Source organism: Hippoglossus stenolepis, chromosome 3 (assembly GCF_022539355.2).
Source record: "Hippoglossus stenolepis isolate QCI-W04-F060 chromosome 3, HSTE1.2, whole genome shotgun sequence".
NCBI classification, from domain to species: domain Eukaryota; kingdom Metazoa; phylum Chordata; class Actinopteri; order Pleuronectiformes; family Pleuronectidae; genus Hippoglossus; species Hippoglossus stenolepis.
Genome location: NC_061485.1, coordinates 15714952 through 15740061, shown reverse-complemented (window position 1 = coordinate 15740061; position 25110 = coordinate 15714952). Strand labels below are relative to the sequence as shown.

Genomic DNA, 25110 nt, shown 5'->3' with positions numbered 1-25110 from the left:
TCACAAGAAGTTAAAATCTTTTTGTCATTTCTCTCTCTCTCTCTCTCTCTCTCTCTCTCTCTCTCTCTCTCTCTCTCTCTCTCTCTCTTTCTAGCTCTCTCTCACACACATATCCATGTGTTCTAACAAATGTCTCCAAATCCTTTGTTGATTTCATTGTTCTCTTTGAAAAACCATCACTGCCCTCCCAGAAAATCAAATAATAACATAATTTCTGACTCTATACCTTCTAAAAATATCCATAGGTTGAATTTCAAGAAAAAATGTCCCTTAAACCTTGTGTTATCAGTTGTTTGATGTTGAGATGAGATTGGTACAACACACATTCCTGTGTCTATGGAGCCACAGCAGAGAGACAGAGCTAATTAGCTGAGCTTATCATTAACACTGGAAGCAGGGTAAAGCAGCTAGTCTGGTCGTCTCCGATATTCAAAGACACATCCACCAGTACCTAAGCTTAATAATTATAATGTTATATCTCCGTTATTAATTATTTACACCGAAATAATAAAAATGTAAAGGTGTGGTTTTACTGTGTGTTCAGACAGAATGCAAAGTGAATTTTAGAGGGTGATTTTTTTATGAAGTCAATGTAAAGATGTAATTAAATGCAAATTTGCCGAGAGGAGTGCAAACTGGCATAAAGATGAATCTGTGCAAGCTAAAATGTTTCAACTTGTGAAAAGAATCTATGGGATCCCAAGGTTTGATGAATCTGCTTCATAAATATAAAGACACGAGAGGACAAAGGAGACAAAAATAGAGGAGCTGCCACACAAACAGACAAACACAGACAAGGTTTGTTGTATCCTTGGCAGAACGCTTGTATCCAAGGTGGATCAGTACATCGGGAGGGAAAAAAACTAATAAGTCAAATAAGCGTGAAAGATGCAGTGTGAAAATCTGCTTTGCTTTCTGTATGAATACACTTTTATAGGACTTTATGTGTTGTAACAGCAGCCTGGCACAGTGACTACCTGAGGTCTCCACTTTATTTCGACAACTAGACAGGCACTCTGAGAGTGAATATCCTCACCAAGGCTAATGCCCTATCACGCCATGTTAAAACAGCGTTTCCCATTAATCCTCTAGACTGTGGTGGGTTGCCATAGTTTCATAATGAACCAAAAAAATATGTATTGTATTTGTATGTAATAACATAGAGATCTCTAACTTGGTGTTTTGCTCTATTGCCACATTGTTTAGCTGTATATAGCAGCATTTGCTGTGGCATTTGCTCCCACTATCATCCATAGTTTCAGCTGTATTGGTGAGTTGCATATCCACAAGTGGCATGCAATGCAGTCTCTCACACGAGAACCTGTCTTTCATATTTAATCTGTGTAACTGTCACTTGGAATATGTTGTGTGTGAGATCAGCATTCGTGCATGTGCATCCCTGCTATCACCTTAGATTTAAGGATTTCTGCGACAAACTCTGTCACTCTGCAGAGAAAGTGAGACAAAATTCCACACCAAAGTTCAATAGGTTACTTTCTTGACGCATAACGCATCCTTCCACCAAGTTTCATGGTAATCCGTCCAGTAGCTTTGGTGTCATCCTGCTAACTAACTGATAAAGTGAAAACCTCACATCCTTGGCAGAGGTAATAAGATAAGTGTATTTCCAAAATTCATTCTTTACTGCAATATTCAAAATGTTATTATATAATTGTGTAAATTGCATTTGAGTCCATCACATTGAATGAAATAGTGGTTTTGTGCCCTCAGTATATGAAACTGAAGAGTGTTGGGTAAACAGGCTTTGGCACAACAAGGCGGACGACAAAAACACTGCACTTAAGTTTTAGGAGCCATTTAAAGTTGTGTATGATTCTGCTTATGCTGCTTTTGAAACACTTCACACCCAGAGTCACTTTATTGTTCACAAGAGCTCAGAAGAAACTTTAGTGGTTGAAACACAAATGAAGTTTCAAGAGTGAAAGCATTTCTTTTTGTCATGTGTTGCTTTCATCACAGTTCAGACCTCTGTTTATTCTGCTTTGACACAATTGTTTGTTTAAATTTATCAAGGTTGTTGCTGCAAAGTTTTGTTCAATGCTTTTTGCTGAATAAGATTTAGTTGCAGCTGAAGAAATAGTTCTTGTTGAGGTGTGCATTACAGTGTTTAACATATGCGCAGTCAGCACAGTTATCATACAGACAGTAAGGCAAATCTCTTTGTGTGCAGTGCTGCTTAGTCATTGCAGGTATATCTGTGTTTTTGAATTATTGTTGGTCTATTACATGGATTTCAGTGCTCAGGAACCACTAGCAGGTTCTATAGAGTAGACTCTATAAAACCATGTGTGTGTATGGTCTCACAGCCAAGATCTCTTAATTAGAGATAGATCAATCAGTGGAGCTAAGCTTTGTCTGACAGTAGAAAACTGTCTGTGGAAATCCCTCCGCGGCACCGGGAGATTGACTTCCACTTTTCAAGTCAAGTTTGTTTATAAAGCACCTTTAAAAAAAGTTGACCAAAGTAAGGTACAATCAAGTGCCAGTTAGCAGTCTAGCAGCAGCTGTACCGGCTGCTAATGAGACAGGGATGATGAGACAGCATTTCAGGCATCCAGCCATGAGGAAATTAAAGCATTTGAGACAATCTTCAGATCATTAAAAAGAGAGGAAGGGTCTGAGTTTAGCCATATTTCTTTGCTGGTAATATGTTTCTCAAATTTCAATGCTGGGTCAAAAATGACGCCAAGATTTTTGGGCTCTGGATGGAGGTAAGACGCCAGGGGCCCTGAATTAATCACTGAAACGGGACCACATTGGTGTTGCTATCATTCATCTGAAGACTGTTAAATTATATCCAATATTTCCTTATCCTGGAGACAGTCAAAGAGAGACCAAAGTCAGTTGTTAGAATTATCACCATGGTGATAAGGGAGGTGTAGTTGAGTGTCGTCTGCGTAACAATGATAGGAGATATTGTGCTTTTGGAAGAGGGGATGATTTTCCCCACACTGTTGGATTGTTGATAATTAAGAAGGAAGCTTCTCATTAGAGACCTGAAGTTTGTTTTTCCTTCGGTTTTCTCTCTGCTTTCTTACATATTTGCCTATGAGCTGATTTTGAGTCAGGGTTGCATTTAGGCTTTATGTTGTGAGAGTTTGAGGGTGCGGTTAGCAATCAAGATGATTTGGCTTCACTTTTTGAGAGCTGTAATGAATCTATCTTTACACTCAGTCTCTGTATGAAACATTTTGACAAACTTGATGCACAGATGATCTAAGATCCCTTTGGTCTTGGTTGGAACATTCCACATTAACAAATAATCCAGCAGCATGAGAGGCCAACACAGAAATTATAATCACCAGCAATTAAAATCTTTATGTCACGATTCACAACAACTGAAGCGCTTCCACCACCACAGCCGAGCGAGTCGGTAAACACTCAAACAAACTGAAAACACTTTTATGATAATCTGGTGATCACAGCAGCCACTGTATGTGCTGCGAAAAGCTTGTTAATCCTTTGAGGACACAAACCAGCCTCAGTATAAAGCAGGCCATTTTTATACCATTTATACCAATGATAAGTCCTCACTTCATCACTGTAAGCCACAGGGACTGGTTGGAGTCAGCTAAGGTACAGGACAACCCTAAAAAACATGGTCATTTATAAGCACATTTAATGTTTCTTTTACACAACTGTTCTGTTTCACGCTGTATAATTACACATCGTTATATAACAAAGCTTAATAAAAGTGTGAGAGAATAGTAGAAGGTCAGTCAGTCATTATCAGAATTGGCTTTGTGGCAATCTTTAATGGGATTCAAGTCCTAACATAAGTGACTAAGATGAGACATTGAAGGTTTTACACTTGGCTTATGTAGAAAAGTTGGCACGTATAGAAATGTTTAGTACAAAAAGTGCTAAAGAAACAGTTGAAGCAAGTAAGCCATGCATTCATAAAGCACTTTACTTAAACGTCCACTTAAGGGCTCATTTATGCTCAACGAAACCAACCTAGATCCCATATTCTATCACTTTTTGCACATTATTTTTGATTGATTGAGTTTTGACATAAGCTCCTTTTAATTCACCTAAAATTATATAAATCATCTTGTGCTACTTGTGCACTGAGCTGCAGCATTAGGGCTTCCTTTTTATCTCAATGTGGATTATTCTTAAAAACTATATTTAACAGTAACGGATGGTTACATATCACATTTTCTTTCAAATACATTCAGTCTATGTACATGATTGCTATGTATTTATTGTTTCCTGTATTGTATCACACTATTGTCATTCTGCACATTGTACCAATATAACAAATATCACAGTTAGGACTTTTCATTAAAAACAACAATGCATTACATTTTAGGGGATTTTTACTGAATGCTGCTTTCCCTCATTTGTGAATAAGACTCATCTACCCCATTTCTTTGGTTCTATGCATTTTCTGTCACATTTTTCTCACCATCCACTCACACTCTCCAGTCTCCAAACTCTCAGTGCCTCAGCCCTGTCTGTTTAATTACCTTCTTTATAAAAAATAAAAAAACACTACTCTGTTTTAAATACTTTGAAAAGCCAGACCTTGATTCTCTGCTAATAATCCCAATGGGCCCAATTTAGCAGCTAATTTAGGCAAATGTTATCTAAAGGACTTTCAGAGACACAGCTGGCTTCAACCAGGGTTCCAATTTCAGGACTGGCTTGCAGTTGTAGAGGGTTTAAAAGTTGTCCAGTGTGTTGAGGCTGATCCTTGGGGGGGCTGTCCACCCAATTACCCTAAATAGACCCATTATTTCCTGCAAAAATCCTCGTATTGTAAGACAAGTCCCTGTGGAAAGGTCCTTTTCCTGCAACATGCAAATGAAATATAAATGATAATCTTCATCTATGTACATTTACACATTCACACTGGACCTTTTCCAATGAAGTCTGTTCCCAGCAGCTCTGTTTGGACCTGTTTGCTAATCAACAGGCCCGAAAATACATCATATAAATAACCTTAATGGACTTTCCATGTATTACATTCTACGCCGCAAACAGGATTATATCTGCTGGATGTGATAATTAGATTGCTGAGTTGTACGGAGCTTGGAATGAATGAAAAGAAACCCTGACCTTAGTCTTGAGCTCAGAGACTCTGTGTTTATTGTATTTGGGTCCCCGATGACACATTTAGTGCAAACACACTTTGATGTGTGGATGAGATTTATTTGGAGTGTGAAAGCAGCAGGAAAATGGATTGGACAATAATGTTTCAGTGTCCTGTGGGGTAGTCAAGTCCAGTCAAGTCAGATTTTATTTGTGGAAGACATATTTTTTATCAAGGCCGTTCGTTTTTTGGCAAAATAAGATATATTATGTCCATACTAAAAAATGAAAAGCCTCAGTGTATAACATGAGAACAGTCATAACTTGGACTAACTTAGTTTTATAGAATTAAAGAGTGTTGGTTTTTGTCAGAATCATTTATTTCAACTTGATCACTGCTTTAACTGTTTTTAAATACACTGTTGAAAAACCAAAGATATTTTATAGTTGTGGCTTTTTACTTAATTTTCTTCACAACTTCTTTTCTTCCTCCTCTTAATTCTCCTCTGTGAGTTCAACTGTGAAAAGCTCTCTGAGAATTCAGTTGTGTAGGTGGGAGGTGTGATGTGCATCTTTTTTTTACTTTAACTTAAAAAATATTTTTTCTCTGTTCTTCTACTCCAGTGGATTTAGATCTTTTGACCCACCTGCCACACAGTGCTTTTGATTTTATGAACCATTTGTTTGATTGTTGTATAGCTCTGGACAATATGGCCACAATTTATATCGAGATAAAATGATCATATCAGTCTATATTTATAATTATCACGATAAATGTCACATTATTTTTCCTTTTAGGATTTTCTCTTCAGAGTGAAGGTTGTGGTTTAAAGAATGTCAAACACTTGATAAACAGCAAAACATTTAGCACATCTGAGGTAGATCAACGATTGTTCTACTCCCTCACTGTGCTTACCGAATGCATTATTAAATATTACACTGATATATGGTGGATTTTTATTATACTGCTAGTGATGAAAAGGATACTGCAGTAATTATTGATATTGTTTTATTGAGGAGCGCTACTGTTGAACATATTTCCACCTTCCTGTAAATGTTTCATACTTTTGGCTTTCCCTGCAATTACTGTTCCTAATCACATGTGTGCACATTACAGCATTATCTTCTGCACGGCTGAAGCACGAACACCTAAGAAAATCAGTAGTCGGGGATAATGAAAGGCTGCTGGGTCACAGAGAATCACAGATCAAAGGCCAATTAGAATCAGGTTTAGACTGAAAGCATTAGCGAGCTGATGATGTGGGTGTGGGCATCTCCACCAATTAGGCTAATGGACGTTTCTTGTGATGATTTCAGATATGTATTATGTGAACGTACCCTCCCTGCAAAATATAGTCACGCTGCACCGAGCCACAATACAGGAAATAATTAGGTGCTAGTGATGTGACCAACATGTTGATCCGCGGTCTGTGACTTCATTTAAAAGATCTTTAATCTTTTCTAATCTGGCTCAGCCGTAGCGTACAAGCTTTAATAACCTGGTTCAAGCTGAAGGAAGTGGTGCAGGGTCATTATAATAAAGTATTAATTCAAAATTATTCAAAACAGATCCAGTGAGTTTTAAGTGACTTGGAAGATTTATAGGACCGACATCTTGTTTCTCATCTTTGAACGAGGAAGGCAAGGATGTAACTGATACGCACATATCTGCACATCCATACATCACCTTTCATGAGCTTTGATACAAAGCATAATGTAAATGTTACCTAATGCTGTTTGTATGTGGCTTAAGGGAGAGCAATGCCGGTCAATGGCTCCACATCTTTGGTTGTATAGACAGTCAAAGGATGGATCCTAATGATCTGTTTGATCCCCTGGCTTTTCCTCGAGCATCACCAGAGTTCTTCACTTTTCTGAGAATTAATCAAATACCTACATCCTCATGATCATGTCCACATGGGTTGGACATATACAGTTTTAAGTAAAATATATTTTCACTTGTCATGCAAATCGATCTGTTGATGTCCCCAGAGGATCGCTAAAACCATCAGGTCAAAATGTCACAATTCTCTGCTTTGTACTTTATATCTAACGAAACTAATGACATTCCCATCAGCCCAAGTCAAATGTTAGCTCGCTAATTAAGTTGATGAATTTAAGATCAGCCTGTTAGCATCCTCACCGTGAGTGTGCTGATGATAGCATTTATCTCAAAGCAGGGCTGGGCATAAGTAGGCTACAGCTCAGAGCTGCTAGCATGGCTGTAGGCTCCAGTTACCTTTGATTCCTTCACACAGAAAACACTTGGTGATAGATCTCTCCACAGTGTAAAATAAATATCATGTTTCTCCTTGAATTTCTCTTCAGATGTTTCTTGTGGTCTCTGGCTGCTTCACAAGTATCCATAAGTGGAAACACTGCACCTATCTCAGTTTGTCCAAACGTGGCTTGAATTTGATATAGTTTCTCTTGTAGTAAGTCCAAACTAGTGATCTATGCACATAAAGGGGTTGCATTTACCATTGTATTCAAACTCTGAAATTAATTTAATCGTGATTTCTTTACACTCCCCACCCAACAAGTGACCTCATAGAAAACCAAGCTCCAATCATATATTTTTATTTTGCACAAGAATTTGTCATAGAGCTCATTTTACCTGTGTCTTGTCCCTGTTTTGCTCCAGGAGCGGATTCCCACAGTGACGTGAGCTCAGTGAGTGGCGGCGTACCCTGGGACAGCAGAGAGACATCCTTGGCTGCCTCCACGGCCGCCTCCCTGGCCTCATCCTTGCCTCTGAGGGACGTAATGGATGCAAATGAAGACATTAAGCACAGGGACCACAGCGACAGAGACTCGAACGAGTCTATGGGCAGCGGCTCGTCCTTTGAAGAGCTCGACATGGATCAGGAGGAGCAGCAGCAGCAGCAGAAGGAGGAGGAGGAGGGGGAGGAGGAGGAGGAGGGAGGAGAGAGGGAGGAGAAGGAAGACGGGGAGGAGAGGGAGCTCCCTGAAAGTGAAGACGGAGCTCGAGAAGCAGTTGAACTGGTGGCTGAAAAGAAGGAGCCCTTGGGGGACGGAGAGCAGTAGGGAGGATGCTGAAGAGATGAGGGCGGAGGCCATGTAACACTGGCAAGCCAGAGAAGTTCCTCAGTTGTTCCTGTGGCTGGTTTGTCTGTCATTTAATCTTGTTGGTGGATCTCAAGCCGTTCATGCCATGACCAACACGCCATCTTTCTACGCCTTCTAATTGTCTGTTTGAAGCCTGTACCTTTTGTTCAACTGTAATCAGTTTTTTAAAAATCTTATGATCTTGTATTTAAACAGTCAGAATTGAACAGCCGATACCTTGAGTCAAACTAATTTTCTCTGCACATGTTGTGCAGCAAATGAGGGCCAACTATTGTTTAATTCTATATTTAATTTCAATATTTTGACAGTTAAACATCCACATAGAAGTAAATACATTGGGTCGTCATGCAGCGTGTGTGACGTGGATATTTTCCCCCCACGGTCAAGGTCACGTCTTGAGGAAGTTCATGTCCGTGTTTGTATGCATTTCCTGACGTCGGTGTCTTGATAAATAGTATTGACTGAGTTGAACATGTGCAGGAGCTAATGCTGTAGAAATCCTGAAGGACCTATTTCATTGTGTGATTTTCTTTTCCTTCTATTTTTGTGGAAAGTTTGGAAACTGTCAATCACACTGAGGGGGAATTCTGGAGTCAAACTTTTGTCGACACCAGTAAAGTAAAACCAACGAATCCTCCAGAAGACTCCAGGACCAGGGTTTATATAAAATTTAAAAAGTGTTTTTTCCCCTTGAAATACTGTACAGAACATTTTATTGTCACCCTGCGCTCAGATAATGGCTTTAGTTTTTTTTAAGGTAATTTTCCCTTCTGTTGTTGGTCTGTTGAACCACCTCACAGTTCTGTTCGTAGCCAATATTCACTCACTTCCAGAGACTAGCTGTGATGTGTTTGTAGACTGAAAATGTTGGTGCTGTGAGACATTAGAAGTAATGTACAGCACACGGCCATGGTTTTGTCTTTCTGTCTGTAATAAAAAACTTCAAATCAGATGTGCATCAATGTTTTTGCAACAAGGATGTCTCTTAAAACTTAAAACACAAAGCTACTTCATTGCTGTTAGAGTCTAAGAACCATTCTTAACCATTTTTGTTGTTGTCTGCCTCCCTACAGAAACAGCAGCATAAAAACGTGTGGGTGGCAGTGGGACACACTGTTGTACTGGAGATATTAATGAGGAAGTAAGCGCCCAATAACTCATTAGGCCGTCTCTTACATTTGAACCACTTTCACGGTTTCACATTGTTATCACTGCCAGTGCCACTGCCTATTTGGAAAAGGTGCAGGCGTGGAATTCAAATGCTGACAAAAAATAAACTACATTTTCTTAGTGTTTTTTAAGATTTTCTTAAAGGAGCTATTTCCCCTGGTACATGTGAAATGCTTGGTTGAAGTGTGGGTTCCTTTGGCAAGCACACACACTCCTAAAATATAATTGCAAAATGTTATTGTTTCCGAATGACATCGACTTAGCGCGAGCTGCATTGATCCGACCAGCGATTGATTGAGCGGTTTGGCATTTTTGTCACAATTTACATAACCTGCTGTGTTTGGAGAAGAGGAAGAACGGGCTGCAACAGATGAATGAATTTTGACGGACACACGTGTTCTTTAGCCAGCGGTCCTTAATGAGCATCGTGACCTATAAGTACAAACGTTTCTGTTCCAAATCCGACACCACTGAAGGCCCAGTCATTTTACTGGTTAATACACCGTCAGTCAGCGAGAGCAGATATCCTTCCTGCTCCTGGGCAGGTTGACATAGTGATGAGTATTAGCTTTTCTCAGTAGAATGTGTTTATGTGTGAACACCGATGTAGCGACTTCAGGGAATTAACTGGAAAGTTGCTGAGGGGATAAGTTGGTTATAGGATGAGTTGGTTTGTCGAACAAGCCAACAAAAAGATTTGCTGAGATCCAGAACTCGTCAAAAAGATGATTCTGTCTATGAAAAAATAGATAAACAAAGATCAACAAAAATGTGGCGACTCGCTCCCCCTCTCTCCCACACACTCAGGTGAAATACTAACCGAACACTGTAATCATAACGATAAATTATATCAAAAACAATGACAAAAAACAACACCAGATCATAAGAATCTAATAATATTACTACAAAAATGCATTCATGGCTCCCACAATGAATATTTACTCACGTATTGTTACTTACTACAACATCAGTATTTTCCTCAAAACAAAAAAAACATTTTCTGGCAATTGTAGTGTCTTCTCCAATGTGCAGAAAAAGAACATGATCCATGACGGCAGCGGGCATCATGTGAATGGGTGACGAATGAAAGGAAAGAAACACACATGGGGCACAGGGGATCACTGCGTGGGTTCAGGAAATGAAAATGACGTGAATTATATGATATGCTAGAGGTTATCTCTGTTGAGGGGAGAATTTGGATCATGTGTTGACGTACTTCTCCCTCCAAATGAGGCGATGTATTTTGGAAGAATGGGGATCATCCTCTGAGAGGTAATAGACTTGTAGATTCTTTGCGAAGGACCATTGAAGCTTAGTGGCCTTATTAGGACGTCGGTTCTTCCCTCAGTTTGTTCCCTATCTGCACATTGATTTGTCCCTTTCGTGTATGCAACAGAGAAATGAAGCTCCATCATGTCCACCTAGAAGAACTGGCCACAGAACATTGGGACATAAGACAAACGACATACTTCCATTGCGTAAATCTTCTTGAATATTCCGCCCAAAGGGCCGCTGGTGACATTTTGTTTTGTGATTAGACTTCATGAGATCAGTAGCCACACTACCCACAGAGGTGTCATCAGTCTGCAGGGACAGATGCCCTCACCACATGTCTGTTGCACGTTCACTTTTAATCTTGGCACGCCGACCTTTGTCCAGAGGCAAAAAAACAAACTGAGATCAGTCTGGAAGAGACTGCGATGACACACTGGGTCAGCCACTGATTTAATGAATTGTGAGACCCACGGGGGTGACATGCAGCTATGAGGGCGCGGGAGATTATTGCCTTCCCATGATGTTAATTATTAATCTCATTACATTGCACGTGGAGAGAGAAATGGGGGGGGTTCTCAACATACAAAATTAGATGCCGACCGTTGCGTGTCTGCTTTTGCAGGGGGGGGAGAAGGGTCTCTCAGAGCGCACGTCCCTCTGTGCGCATCACTGTGCCATCTGGGACTGACCTCTCTCCCCGCGCTGTGTCACAACTTGTTCTGCGGCTCCCAAATAAAGCATTTCCACCGGCCGCCGCAGATGAGCAGTCTCCAAAGGTCCCTTATTTAAACATCCCACAAAAACCGCTTCAGCAAACAGGGGGGCGACTCTTCTGATGTCCGCACCCAACCCATCAGCCTCCAACCGGACACCACACGGTCTTCTCCCCTTATATATGCTCTGAATTACATAATGTTCACTTGGTACAGACAGTGTCTCTTGGACTCCTCTTGCGCGGAGCAACTGCGCCTCCGTCCAGGTGTCTAAACCCTTCGCAGAGTTCAGGCTCTCCCTGGTCGGTGCGCCTATCCGCAGCCAGCGCTTTAATCAGCTGGTGCGTTTGAGAACACTGTTGCAACAAAGAGGATTCAGCAAAACCTCGAGTAACAGGTAGATTCTGAATTGTGTCTAATCCCGTTTTTCCTCCTAATCATCTCTATATTCTGGCATTTCTTAATAATTGGTCGTAAAGATGTCTGGTATCTTCTCTTGATGCTCTAGAAAGTAAATCGTCCTTTTCCACCAGGACATTGAAGAGGGCGTCCCGTTGCATGTTTTTTTTACGTTTGTTTGGGTTTTGTGACTTTTGAAAACCTCCAGCATCCAGCGGCTGGTCGCGTGCTCGTGTTTTTTTTTCATTTTTTTTGTACGCAGCACCACGGACAGCTCCAGGCGCGCGGCTCCTCTCCCGCACGCTGCGCGCACGGTTCAAACTTCAGGCACCAGCGCCACTCGCCTCCTCCATTCATCCAGCTCCGGTGCACTCCACACGCCGCTCCGCGCTTAAGGTCTTAAATAAATACACCACCGACACTGGTGCGAAAGGATGCTGCTGCTGCTGCTGCTGCGCTGGCTTTACACTTTCCCCTCATCGCACGGCAGCGCTGGAAACCAACGCACCCCGCACAGGTAAGGGATCCTGTGGTGTTGTTGGTGTTTTTTGACTCGACTGATTTGTGCCTTGAAGGTCCTGGATGTGAACTTAGTGAGAAGCTGAAGGAAGTGAGTCGGTGCAGGGTGGAATCTGTTGAGCAGACCTCACCTTTTTTTAAATTTTGTATTTGTTGACTAAATCTTTGTTTACACCCCAAACCAGTTTGTGCGTAATTGTGCCAAATATGTATTCCTCTTTTCCCTATATTGGAATCTGTTTACCACAAAGGGATCACATTTTGCCTGCTTAGTATTTACCACTATATCTCTGGTTATAGCCATGTCTACTTGCTTCCACATGTGCGAGCCTGCAGAAAACTAGTGAACAGGCGCGGCTGAGCGGGCTACAATCCAAGCCGCCATGTCTCCGATCTCCCTCATTTGGGAAATCACTTTGCGCAAGAAAAAAAAAAGTGCGGAGCGCTGCCGAGAAAAGTCGATTAAAATTTCAAAGAGTCGAGAATTAGTTTGTGTGCCACAGGGTGTTGGAGAGGAGATGTGTTACGCACATGCACGGTCCATTTTTGCAAGTGGTTTCTCTTTTCATAGAAGGCATTTTCCTTCAGAGTCTTATTCTCCTACCTCATGAAAATCTCTGATCCCTGCCACTATATCAAAAATAGATATATAATAATGTAGAATAACATCACACTGGTGTAAATCAGCGTGACAACAGTGAGATGGGCTCTTCTGTGTGGCGGACGCTGTGTTATTCTCCCATTATCAGATCATCAGGAGTTCAACATACATTTTTAAACACAGGAGGAATATGAATGAACTCCCCAAGGTGCAAAAATATTTAGAGCCTGCTTCACCCAATACTGGACAAAGTCATTAAGGGAAGCAAAAAATGTTCTGTGGATGCTTCCTCTGGTCCCAGGGGCATCTGTGCTGCATGTTCAGCACAGGAAAACAATAGAAATCCCTCTAAGTGCAACCCCTCCAGTCAACACAGAGATTCATGAGCTAAATACACATATACATTTTATCATTAATACATCTGACAATAACTGTTTTATTGATCATTAGTATGTTTGGATTTCTTATATGATAGAATGAAAGCCTCCTCCAGTAACGGAGGCAGAATGACGTGTGAGACCAGCATTCACAGCTGAAGATGTTGATTACTGTAAATTATTCAGGTGATGGTCGACTGAAGAAAAGAACATATACTCCACTGCCATCGTCAGAATCCAGTGATAGAAAGTATGGCAGGAGGAGGTGAGGCTGTGGTTCCTGCACTGCTCAGTACGGCATGTAGAAATCCTCACCTGTTACTTTTAACTTGAGGGGGACACACACACACACAGTGTTACACACAAGGACAGAAGGAACGCTGTTAATTACAGCGAGTGTGATGCTGCTCAGCAGCAAGTAAGAGTTTGGGAACAAAGCAGAAATGACTAATTATCTGCAAAGAGCAACTGAAACTGCAAAATCAGCCTCTCAACTGCCTGTAAAAGCTTAAGCCGGGTGTCTTTATAGTACCAGCAACTTGTGCTTAATGATATCAGTTTTCTTATAGCTGCTACAGTGATGAACTAGTAGAGTGCGTATACCTCCGACAAGGCCCAACAGTCTCTTTAGATTCTGTCAAGCTGCACCTAATTTCACTCACTCATCACTTCCTTAAACGTGCCTGATTTTCTTCATCAAGATCCATGAATTATTCCCTGGGAAATCAGGGAAAATGTCCAAAAAATCTAAATAAATCTCACAATGAAAAAAAATCTGTGGACCAGTAGTTGTTGTGTAATCTTGGTTATAACAAACATACACACGGACAGAAAAGATAACCCCGGGTAGAGGGGCTGGTCCACTAACCAGAAGGTCGGTGGTTTATTCAGTGTGCCGTAGTGTCCTTGGGCAACCAAATTGCCCCTCATGGCTGAGCTGGCAGTGTGCGAGCAATGTGTGATGGAGAAAGTGTTGCAAACTGATATATGTGTATGAATGGGTGTATGACAAAACTGTAGTTTTAAGTCATTAAGACTAGAAAAGCTCTATATGAATACAGACCATCCCCTGTGCAGTCGTCCTAAGTAACCAATAGGGCCAATAATTGTCTTTCTAGTAAATCATTAAACTTTACAGACCATGACTAAACTTTAAGTCAAGAGACATCTGCTTTAGCTCCATCATCACTCAGGCCCGTTACAATATGCTCCGGCTGTATCAGCTGCCAGATACCAGAGATTAAATTGCTGTATGATGAATCCCTGCAGTCCCATCAAAAAGGACAGTTTAATAGCTTCGTCTTCCTCACACACACACACAGGTACAAGTGAGATACATGAGTTGGATGTCAGTGTCTTCTATATAAAGTCTGATCTATACCGTACACCTGATGCCTGTAACATCTGTTAAATGAAATATTTAATGTCCCTCTGCAGTAATGCAAATGCAGGTATTCATGTGCTGATTTGTATTCTGTAAGCCGATCGGCGCCAGTGTTCAGTATTGTGTGTTTCTTGTATACATGGCAAAGGCATGGAAGATAATACGTGATTAGAAACTGGGTCCTGGCTTTAATTTTAGGGGCAAAGTCAGAATGAATGGAAACTGCTTCGCCGTGTATGTTTCAAGGCGGTGCAGAGGTTCTCCTGTGTGGAAACTGGATTTGAGCTAAAATATACACATTCAATGAGTCTTCAAAGTCAGCCCCCATTCAGATCAACACCGGATTTCTAAACTCTCACTCCACTGAAAGCAAACTTCACATTAATTCATGATGTGTGCATGACTCTCAGAGTAGAATTAGCTGCTGCGCCGACTGCAAATGGCTCATTCCTGTGTAACATGTGAGAGATGAGTGATAATGAACTGTTGTTGATCCTTTCTTCTTCTTCTTCTTCTTCTTCTTCTTCTTCTTCTTCTTCTTCTTCTTCTTCTTCCAGCTCTTGCTAAAATAAGTTCTGACTCCAGTGATATTAAAGGGATTGGGAGTCAAATAACAAAAAATATTCAAGCACCATATTTAGGCTAATTTGGAATATTTGGGGTGTAAAGACTATAAGACTTGATTTCTTGATAACGTATCAGAGTCATCGGGGGGGAGAAAGGTCAGTGAGGCTGAGCTCTCGTCAAACGCTGCATCTCCTGTGTGCGCATGTTGCAATGAATCCTATGATGCTCTAGATCAAACTGCTGCAACTGATCCTATGACTTATCTGTCATAATCACCTCAGGGATCATGCGGGGGTCAAAGAAAATCACAAGGTTGATGGAATATTTTTATTTGCATGGTTTTTATCTTAAATCGAACTCTTGCTTTGTAACAATTATGGCTTAATATGCTTTATTTATTTGTATTTGATCAATGGAAATCCTTCCCTGATCCTTAATTCCTCCTCCGTGTCTCACGACCCTCCAAGGGGTCCCGACCCACAGTTTGAGAACTACTGGATTACATTTATATTGTTCTACAGTTAGATTGTGAATGTTTTGAGACCCAATATTAATGAACTGAAGATTCAGTTTCCACACATTAACGCACTGTGACATGCGTCGACTAGAATTTGAAAAGATTAAAACTAGCTTATAACATAGAAGCATAGAAACCTCATTTTGTGTATCAGTATTTTTTATATGAATTCCTGTCTTGGCAATCATCTCGTAACCCACTAGATTCATCTCGTGACCCCTCGTAGATGTCCTGACCCAATCACTGCAATAAACCTGAACCTGGGGCTCCTCATCTTTAATAACATTCTGCTGATTTATGATCAGAGCTGTGGACTATTTGCACTGTATCTCCCACAGATCAGTTTGACTTGTAGTGTGCAATTGTATGTATCAGACTATTATTGACAATTTACCATATGTGATTATGATGTTTGACACATAAAGCCGATCATTCCATTCTGGAAAGCAAGTGAAATAATGAAAAACTTTGAACTGGTTGATGTGAGTAATTAACATGTTGCATGAATTGTTAAGACTTTGAATGAAACTTTCAATGTGCAAAGGTAAAATTTAAATTCGAGAGGCTGGAGCAGCTGTTTGAAAACAATCCTGATTGCACTGCGATATTTAGTTATGTAAATTACGTTATTAACACAATTTGAACTCTTATTTCTTTACATTTAAAAGTAGACACTAGAACGTTTTCTTCCACCCGGGCCTAAAAATCCCCTTAAAGCTTCACTAAAGTCCATACACTCATAAATGTCTGATTTTTCCCTCTAGATCTATGAAGTATTCCCTGAGATATCAGTGAAAATATATATATATTTTTAAAAGAATTCCTGGATCTGTCACTGATCTGGATCTGCATCAAAATTTGAATGGGTTCTGACCTGACCCACAACACATCCTTACCCCAAGTTTTGTGAAGAAAGCTGCTTACAAACAAACCAATAAATAAACAACCGGACAGGGTGGGAGACAAACCTCCTTGGTGGAGGTAATGAGCTCAACTTAAATACCCTCATTAATATCAGTCATTAGTCCGGAAACAGCTCTTCTAATGATTTCCAAAAAAACATGGTGTTTCAGGCCACTCTCTTCCAGCAGTGCAATTCTGTGACGATGAATAATGCAGCTATACAATAAGAAACAAAAGCACCATACGTCCATCACGGCCTTCGAGCCAATGGAAGGCCTGGCAGTAATGATCTCTGAGAGACAAAGAGAGAGGATGAATGTTTGATGAGGATGGCAGGATGGGTCTCCTGGGAGGAGAAGGGACTGTTGAACACATGCGAGGGATTCCCTGCTTTCCAGGTGGAGAGAGAGAGGAGGAGGTGGATGAGGGGGAGGTGAAGCAGAGTCAGAAAGATGGAGCAGGCTGTTTGTAAAACATAGGCCTATAAGCATATACGCTGTAATGAGGTTGACTGTATGATTATCAGGAGGATATGAGCATCCTTCTTCTTCCCTGTCTTAAATGAAGCACCCTTGTGTGATTGAAACTAGTCTGAGCGATGCAGCGAGCCTCGGAGTTGACTGATGTCGTCCTAATTGCAGGAGCTGCTCCTCAGAAACTGCCTGGAAATTCAAACTTCAAGGACCTCCTCGCTCTCCAATTGCTAATTGTATGAATGACCTTATCAGAAAAAGGTCAACGGCTGTGTTTTGGGGAGACATTTGATTGTTTTGCTGGTGTTAGTTCAGGGTCATCATTGATCAAGTCCATCTTCCTGGATTAACTGGACTGAATTCCAATACACTGTTGTGTTCGTGTGGTGCTCAGAGACCATCCAATGAGTAAATCCCGTAAATATCTTATTAAGTCATGTTTTTTTTAAAGGGCGGTATGGTGATGCAGTGGGTTGCACTGTCGCCTCCCAGCTAGAAGGTTCTTGTTTTGAATCCCAGTCGGGCCGGGACCCTTCTGTGTGGAGTTTGCATGTTCTCCTCGTGTCCGTGTCGGTTTTCTCCGGGTACACTGGCTTCCACCCACAGTCCAACACATGCAGATTGGGGGTGTGAATGTGGTTTTCTCTGTACGATGGCCCTGTGATACGCTGGCAACCCGTCCAGGGTGAACCCCACCACTCGGCCCAATGTCAGCTGGGATTGGCTCCAGACCCCCTGCGACTCTAAAAAAGGATAAGTGGTATAGATAAAGTATAGATATATGGATATTTGTATTTAATGTAACAGTGAGTGAATAATCTCACTGTGCGCCTTTTTCAAGGAGACATATAGTGTAACTGTTAGAATGAGTCTTTATGGGTAATTTCACAGGGGTTTGATGCTGAGGAAAAACCTCCACTAGTTAGTTGGTCAGACACAAAATTATTCTTTTTAAAATGGAATTATGCTCCTGTGAAAATGCACATTATGTAAACAACTCTGCAAACCTACGTAGAGTGTTATAGGAAACTGTGGGTCATAGAAACCTGCAGAGAAGAGTTTAAAGTAACACCTCCCAAGTCTCAACAGCGCATCATATAGAGCGTGCTGATTGGTTCATCCACATTGAGTTGGGAGGCAGGTTGAACAAACATCTCCCGCTGAACTTTTATCTTTATACTGCCCAGAGAAGCACATTTAATTTCTATATGTTTTTAAAACAAAAAAAGCCAAAAATGTCTGTTTCTAGCTTCTGAAATCTGCTTTCTCTGTTTGGTATCATGAAAATAATCACTCACTTTTAAAGGGGACATAGCATGCAAATTCCACTTTGTTAGTGCTTCTACAGGTTAATGTGGGTATCTGGCATGTCTACCAACCCAAAAACTCTGGGGAAAAAACACTCGCGCGTTTTGTTATAGTTCCTCTAAGTCAGAAACGTCATGCTTGAGCGGCTCGATTGCGCTTCCTGGGTATTGTGTCGTAACAAGGAACTGGAAGTCTCCTACATGGTCTTGGCCCCCCCGTCCCCCACACTCGTTACTTCGGGTTTACACCGGAGGCTCCGTTCCCAAGCACGCAGCCGGGCTGTTCACACGGGACGAGCATTTCTCCGCTGGTCAGCCCGCGATTCACTCACATGTGGCATTTGTCTGGATCGTTGGGACTGGGAGGCTGCAGCAGCTGCTCGGGAGCGACCGCTCGCTCTCCCGTGCGTGAGCTGGAATTTGTGTCAGCGCCACACAGCAGCAGTGTGGAAGACTTCCGCAGTGTTCAGCGCTACTGTAACCCCCGAACCCCGACATTCAACGGGTACAACAACAAGCGGAGAAAGCAGAATCGCGGGCTGACCTTATATATACAGTCTATGGGGCTGACCAGCGCGGAGAAATGCTCGTCGTGTGAACAGCCAGGCGGCTGCTGTCGAGAAAGCGGTGCGCTGCCTCGCAGCGGTCTTCCACACTGCCAGCTGTGTGGAAGACTTCCACGATGTTCAGCTCTACTGTATGCCGGGTTACAGTAGTTCCGCGGGTTACAGTAGTTACGCCGGGTACAGTAGTTCCGCCGGGTTACAGTAGTTCGCCGGGTACACGGACGCGGAAGCGCCGCTGCGAGGCAGCGCAGCGCCGTTCTCCAGCAACCGCCTGGCTGTTCACACAGGACGAGCATTTCTCCGCTGGTCAGCCCATAGACTGTATATATAAGGTCAGCCCGCGATTCTGCTTTCTCCGCTTGTTGTTGTACCCGTTGAATGTCGGGGTTCGGGGTAAATGATGGTCTTCATAGCCCCCTCTCTTTCTCTCTCTGTCTGTCTGCTTGTGTGCTTGTAGTGGATGGGCAGAGGGGACATTTAATTATGTGATTGGGAAAATTAAAACTCCAGGACAACAGAAGGGGAATACAAAGTATGGGATGCATATATGATAATTTATATCATATAAAATATGTAATTTATATCGTTTAAAATCATGGGGAGAGGCTGGCTCATTAGCATTTAAAGGAACAGGCACTCAAAACAGGTCACTCTGTGGAGGGCTGTTTTATACAGGGTAAAAAGGAGCTGTTTTAAATGATCCTTGTGGTATTTTGACCAAAGTATGTTACAGACATTTCATTAAGACCCCAAGGAACCATATCAACTTGTGGTAAAATGGGCATGCTATGTCCCCTTTAAGACTAAAGAAGATAGTGCTTGAGCCATCTTATGTATTTTCTTACTCTCAACAACATGGTATAGTCTGTCTCTCTCCGTCTCGGACTTACCTCCCCTTTATCTGTTTATCTGTATCTGTTTATCTGTATTTCTCAGCTTTAACAAATATATAGATTCAGTTTATAAAAGCCTGAATTTCTAAACTAGCCGGTCACCTTATGAGAAAACGTCACTCAAACGGAAGTAAAGAAGGAAATTACTCGCAAGTTCGTTTCACTGCAGATTGATATAGATGTATATTGGTCTAATGAGTATTTACATGACGTTGTTTGTGGAATCGACACCGTGCATGTTCAGGGGTAATGAGAGAACATGTTCGCAAGTGCAATGGTGCGGCTCCTTAATGTGTTAATGAAAGCTTTTTGAATAAATGCGGTCGATGACTTTGGTCTTTCCATTTGTCGTCAATTAGGAATATTGCAAATCCTTTAATGAGTGTCAAGCAATTCAATCAAACATCAAATATTAAATTACAGAGTGTCATTTGTCCCAGGATTGGAGCTTCAGGCATTGTTTGCGCCTGGTAGTGTGTGTGTGTGTGTGTGCACTCTAGACCCTTCTTTCCCATTAGCGGACCATCTTCAGCACCCCACCCCCCCACCCACATTCTCATTGTCAGCTGGAAATGTGATTTTAGGGGAGGCCTGACTCCCATTACCTTTGCTTCCTCTTAACCAGGCTCTCAGTCATTCCACTGGGATCTCCAACCTGCTCCTCCAGGCTCAGGGCTGCAGATGACCACCACTCCTTCAACACTCGCTATCGCCTGGGGGGGATATTACCATATTAATGCTGCACTCCACTCCTGGGACAAATGAGTGTCATAAAAATAATCAGCCCGGACGGATCTTTCTTAAACCCGACCCTTATCCCCCGTTCGCTGCTGCCCACACTGCACACCGCTATTTCCCTTTTTCTTCTGCCCTCACGCATCGGCTATCTTTTCTTGAATGTTTTTCCCTTCAGCCGCCGTGCACTACTCCTCCCATTCCTTCACACAGTCTGGTTTGAAGTGTGCAAGGGGCTGGCAGGCTTTACGCTCTTGAATTAGGAAGGCCATCTGGTGAAGAGGGAAACAGAGATGGCTGTATAGGAGGAGAGAGGGAAAATGAGAGGCATGTTTTTTCTTTGAAGTGAACGTGTAGACAGAATCCTGGGTGGGATTTTACATCTAAAGAGTAAACATTGCTCTCAGCATCTGTCGTTTATACACACACAGTATTTTAGAATTGTGACACTCTCATGTCGTGCATGAGTTGCAAACCGTGCGACGCTCTGCATCTATCCAGTATCGATTTCAGCCGTGAAATGTTTTCACCATTGCTCTGCCGATACAGTCTTTGTGTAAACCTTCGCTAAACAGCCGCTGAAAGTACAGCAGCTGGTTTTACTTCATTTCAAACTCGAGTTAGTACTAATGCCTTTGCTGACTCCAGGCACTGAATTAAGATAAAGTCCTTTACACCAAACAAGTCTTGAGCTTGGCTGTGATGGGCTGTGATTGGCCCACTGGCCTAACTCACTGTGCCTGCACAGCGGCATATATACTATCACAGATTGGACAACTTTCTCTTGCTTAGTCAGCGCTCCACTGCCAGCTTGCTTCAATAGCTTAACTTAGAAAAGTTGTGTTAGTCGTGGAAAAGTTTACGCAGTGTTTCGACTGCGGTTTACACATGACAAGGAGGGACTCCCACACTTGTCTGTGTGTGTGAGTTTGTGTGTGTGTGTGTGTGTGTGTGTGGGACAAGGACACACTGCAGTGGGCCTCTTGTACCTCTTCTTCTGCATCGACTGCACAAAACTGCTGCACAGTAATAACACAAGTAATCTGACAGCCGGTGGATTTGTTTTGCTCAGTTCGCGGACTTTCATGTACTTCATGGCCAGGACATCGCAGGAGAGGACAGAGCGCCGTGTTTGCTATACTACTCACACCTTACCAAATACTCACAACACAGTTTAATACTCACAATACAACAAAATATTCACAACACAACCAAATACTCATAAGACTACCAAATACTCACAATGCAATCAAATACTTGCAACACAACCAAATACTCACAACACAATTAAATACTCACAATACAACCAAATACTCACAACGCAATCAAATACTTGCAACACAACCAAATACTCACAACACAATGAAATACTCACAATACAACCAAATACTCACAACGCAATCAAATACTTGCAACACAACCAAATACTCACAACACAATGAAATACTCACAATACAACCAAATACTCACAACGCAATCAAATACTTGCAACACAACCAAATACTCACAACAATAACAAATGCAACACAATCAACTACTCAGTTGAGTTTTTTCATGTGAGCGCTCGTCATCACATGTTCACGTGTGGAAAATACCAGCCTCACTGCTCGTGACTTCGACCACTTGTTTAAAAGTCTGCTTTCTAAAAAGAATGTGCAGGCGATCATAATGGGCTGGATATTGCAGTGTAGAGAACAAAGATGGGGGGGTGGAGGGCCCACTGGTGAGATGGAGGCCCCCTGTGGGACTGCAGGATCGGGGAGGAGACTTTCAATGTGTCAGCCAGAAATCCTTTTGTCACCACTCTTCTCTCTTGAGGCGGTTGTGCTTAAGTGCTTTACCAGTGTCCCCCGCAGAATCCTATTCAAAATAAACACATTTAATCAGTTTACATCACAGACTTGCAGTTCCTTTCGCCATATGTGTATTTATGAGGGCAATGTTTAACTGCACTACAGCCAGAGCACACTCCCCGAACACGCAAACCTTCATGTTGTACACAGCTGTATTCCTTCGCTTGTCTGCGGTTGCCTTTGTATGCAAGAGATGTAGTTGTGACCAGGACCATATGCACAGACTGCTGCAACGGATTTACACTTGTTGACAAGCGGCTGAGGGAGAAAATTGAAAGTCAGAGATACACACACTAATTTGGAGTGGAAGAAAAAGGAGTTCATCAAATCTAATGCCACGTGTCACATCTTATTTCACAGTGTTTGCACCAGGAGCGTCTCTAACTCTTTACCAAACAAAGAATCAAAGATATATTAGAGCAACATCTCAGCATAATAATGAAACAGATGGTTGTATCGCTCATTTATTGTTTTGTTTGGGTTGTGTTGTCATTGAAAAGCCAAGCGATGAAAAGATCTGACTGAAGTCGGATCGGTTTGGGCGGTTCACAGTGCATGTTTCCCAGTTCTCCCATAGGACCTAGCACCGTGCATGCATGGTCAGACTGGCCCACTTGTTCTGGTCTGTCTTCCACTTCCTTTGCACCCTCTCCATCTACTGGCAAGTTTCCATGGAAACAAGAGGGAGAGACCGCGAGGATAGAGAGAGAGGAAGACAAGAGAAAAAAATCCCAAAGAATGGGATCTGCAGCGTGACTCCTGTTGAGAGTGTTATGTTGTTTTAACAGGAAACTCAGTGTTTTTCAAACAGCAAGGAAGAAAAATGAGTATTAATATCCGCCTGCAGCTTGGTTTTAATAATCTCTCATCAATACAGTTAATTGCTGCTTGTCGTCCTATTTGACTGGTTGATGAGACGGATCATTCTGGCTCAATATCTTACTCTCATAAACTTCTTCCACACTCAGCGCCGCTTAATTAAGCCTCTGGGATTCGTGAGGACTGACACCAGGACCGAACCAAAACCCTGCGTCTCCTCTGTTTTCCGATCCATACGTGAACCAGCTCAGCTTTAACTCCTCATGTCAAAGCGTCACATTAAATCAGGATGTGGTCAGCAACGTATTGATTTGCAACAAATTTTAGTAACTGGAGAAGACATTTTTATCTATTATCCTGATATATAATTTAACTATTTCTGGCAAAGAACCTCCTAATGTGGTCGAAGGAAATCATTATACAATACAAATGTGTGAATATATTTTTTTACAATATATATATATATGATATATGATCTATTTATAAATAGTTTTTTTCAATTAAATTGATTTTAGATTTTTTATATATTATATATTTTTTTTAATTTATTGGCATTATCAATTTTTTTAAATGTACATGTTGTATTTGAGCATTGCTAAAAGTGCTATATGACTCAGTTTATTATTATTATTATTATTGTAGCAGACTGATCAATAACCCAACAGCCCCAAAAGGGCAAAGTGAAAACATGTTTTTAGAATTTTTTAAATCACAAACTGAAGCTGTCATTTCCAAAAGTATTCAGAGCCATTACTGTACTTTGTAGAAACTGCTCTGGCAGCAGTTACAACCTTAGCTCAGCTGGATATGGGCAGTTTATGCTGTTCCTCCAGACAGATCCTCTCAGGCTGTGTCAGATTGGATGGGAAGCGTCTGTCAACTGACGTCTTCATGTTTCTTCACAGATTTTCTATGAGGTTTGAGTTTGTGCTCTGGCTGGTCAGAGAATTGTGCATGAGCCACTTTAGAATGGTCTTTGACTTTACGTTTCATGGGAGTTTTTGATAAACGCTGAACCACTCTCCAAGTCTCAGATAGACTGATGGCAGTTTTATCCATTTGAAATGATCAACACTGTAAAATGTGCGATAAGTGAAAGGGTCTGAAAACTTTCTGAAGTGATTCCATCCAAAGATACAACCAGTATAAGCTTAGCACAAGACTGGAAAAAAGATAACCTGGCTCTTTCCAAGTTAAACAAATCAGAACTGAGGACGGAGCTTCACTCGAAACTGAATCCAACAACACTGGAACCTCAAATGCTTTGGTCTTTGCCTGAGTCAAGATCCCATTAGACTTACTAACCTATATCTTAAACTGGGAAATATAGCTGCTCACATTATTTTGGAGTTGCTTCATTCCCTTGTATTGAAAATTAAACCTAATTAAACTGCAGAATAAATGAATGTGTTAATATAGTTCTAGATAAAATCCCACTTATTCAGTCTTCTGGCAACAACATTATTTTGTATTAAGTGCCTTTTAATTGTGTGCGTATTTTTGCTGTGCATGAGTTGTGTGAGTAGTTAATGTGACTTGACAAAATGATCCTCGGGGATATATGATTTAGTTTTGTCTCTGTAGACGTTCAGTGTTCAGGAGCATGTGCGCATGTGATTATAAAAGAGCTGTCATCTGCCTTAAAAGAGAAGGAACATGAGGTCATACACAGTGAAACGAGAGGAGGAAACACCACACACACTCTCATTGAAGCGCCTCGTAATGACGGATTGACTATGTGATGCATGAGAACATGAGAAAACAATTTGGAGGATGCTTGTGTTGTCCTCGGTGAACTCTGTCTTCAAGCCTCAGTCAACGCTTCATCAATGGAACGTCTCCAGAATATATATTTTTCCTCTAATGTTCTGTCTGCATAAACAACAACATG

General features: G+C 41.6%; 2 protein-coding genes across 3 annotated transcripts in view; both read left to right on the top strand.

Moving 5' to 3' along the window:
• tex264a (testis expressed 264, ER-phagy receptor a) overlaps positions 1-9098 on the top strand; it is a 67933-nt gene extending 58835 nt beyond the window's left edge. The window contains exon 4 of the mRNA XM_035151868.2: positions 7703-9098. Coding sequence (XP_035007759.1) covers positions 7703-8106 — 404 coding nt within the window. The 3' untranslated portion in view covers positions 8107-9098. The remainder of the gene's footprint in view (positions 1-7702) is intronic.
• Positions 9099-11526: 2428 nt separating this feature from the next.
• Positions 11527-25110, top strand: part of grm2a (glutamate receptor, metabotropic 2a) — a 33237-nt gene continuing 19653 nt past the window's right edge. For both annotated transcript variants that reach the window (XM_035148954.2, XM_035148973.2), the window contains exon 1: positions 11527-12222. The gene's annotated coding sequence lies outside the window, so the exon portion shown is untranslated. The remainder of the gene's footprint in view (positions 12223-25110) is intronic.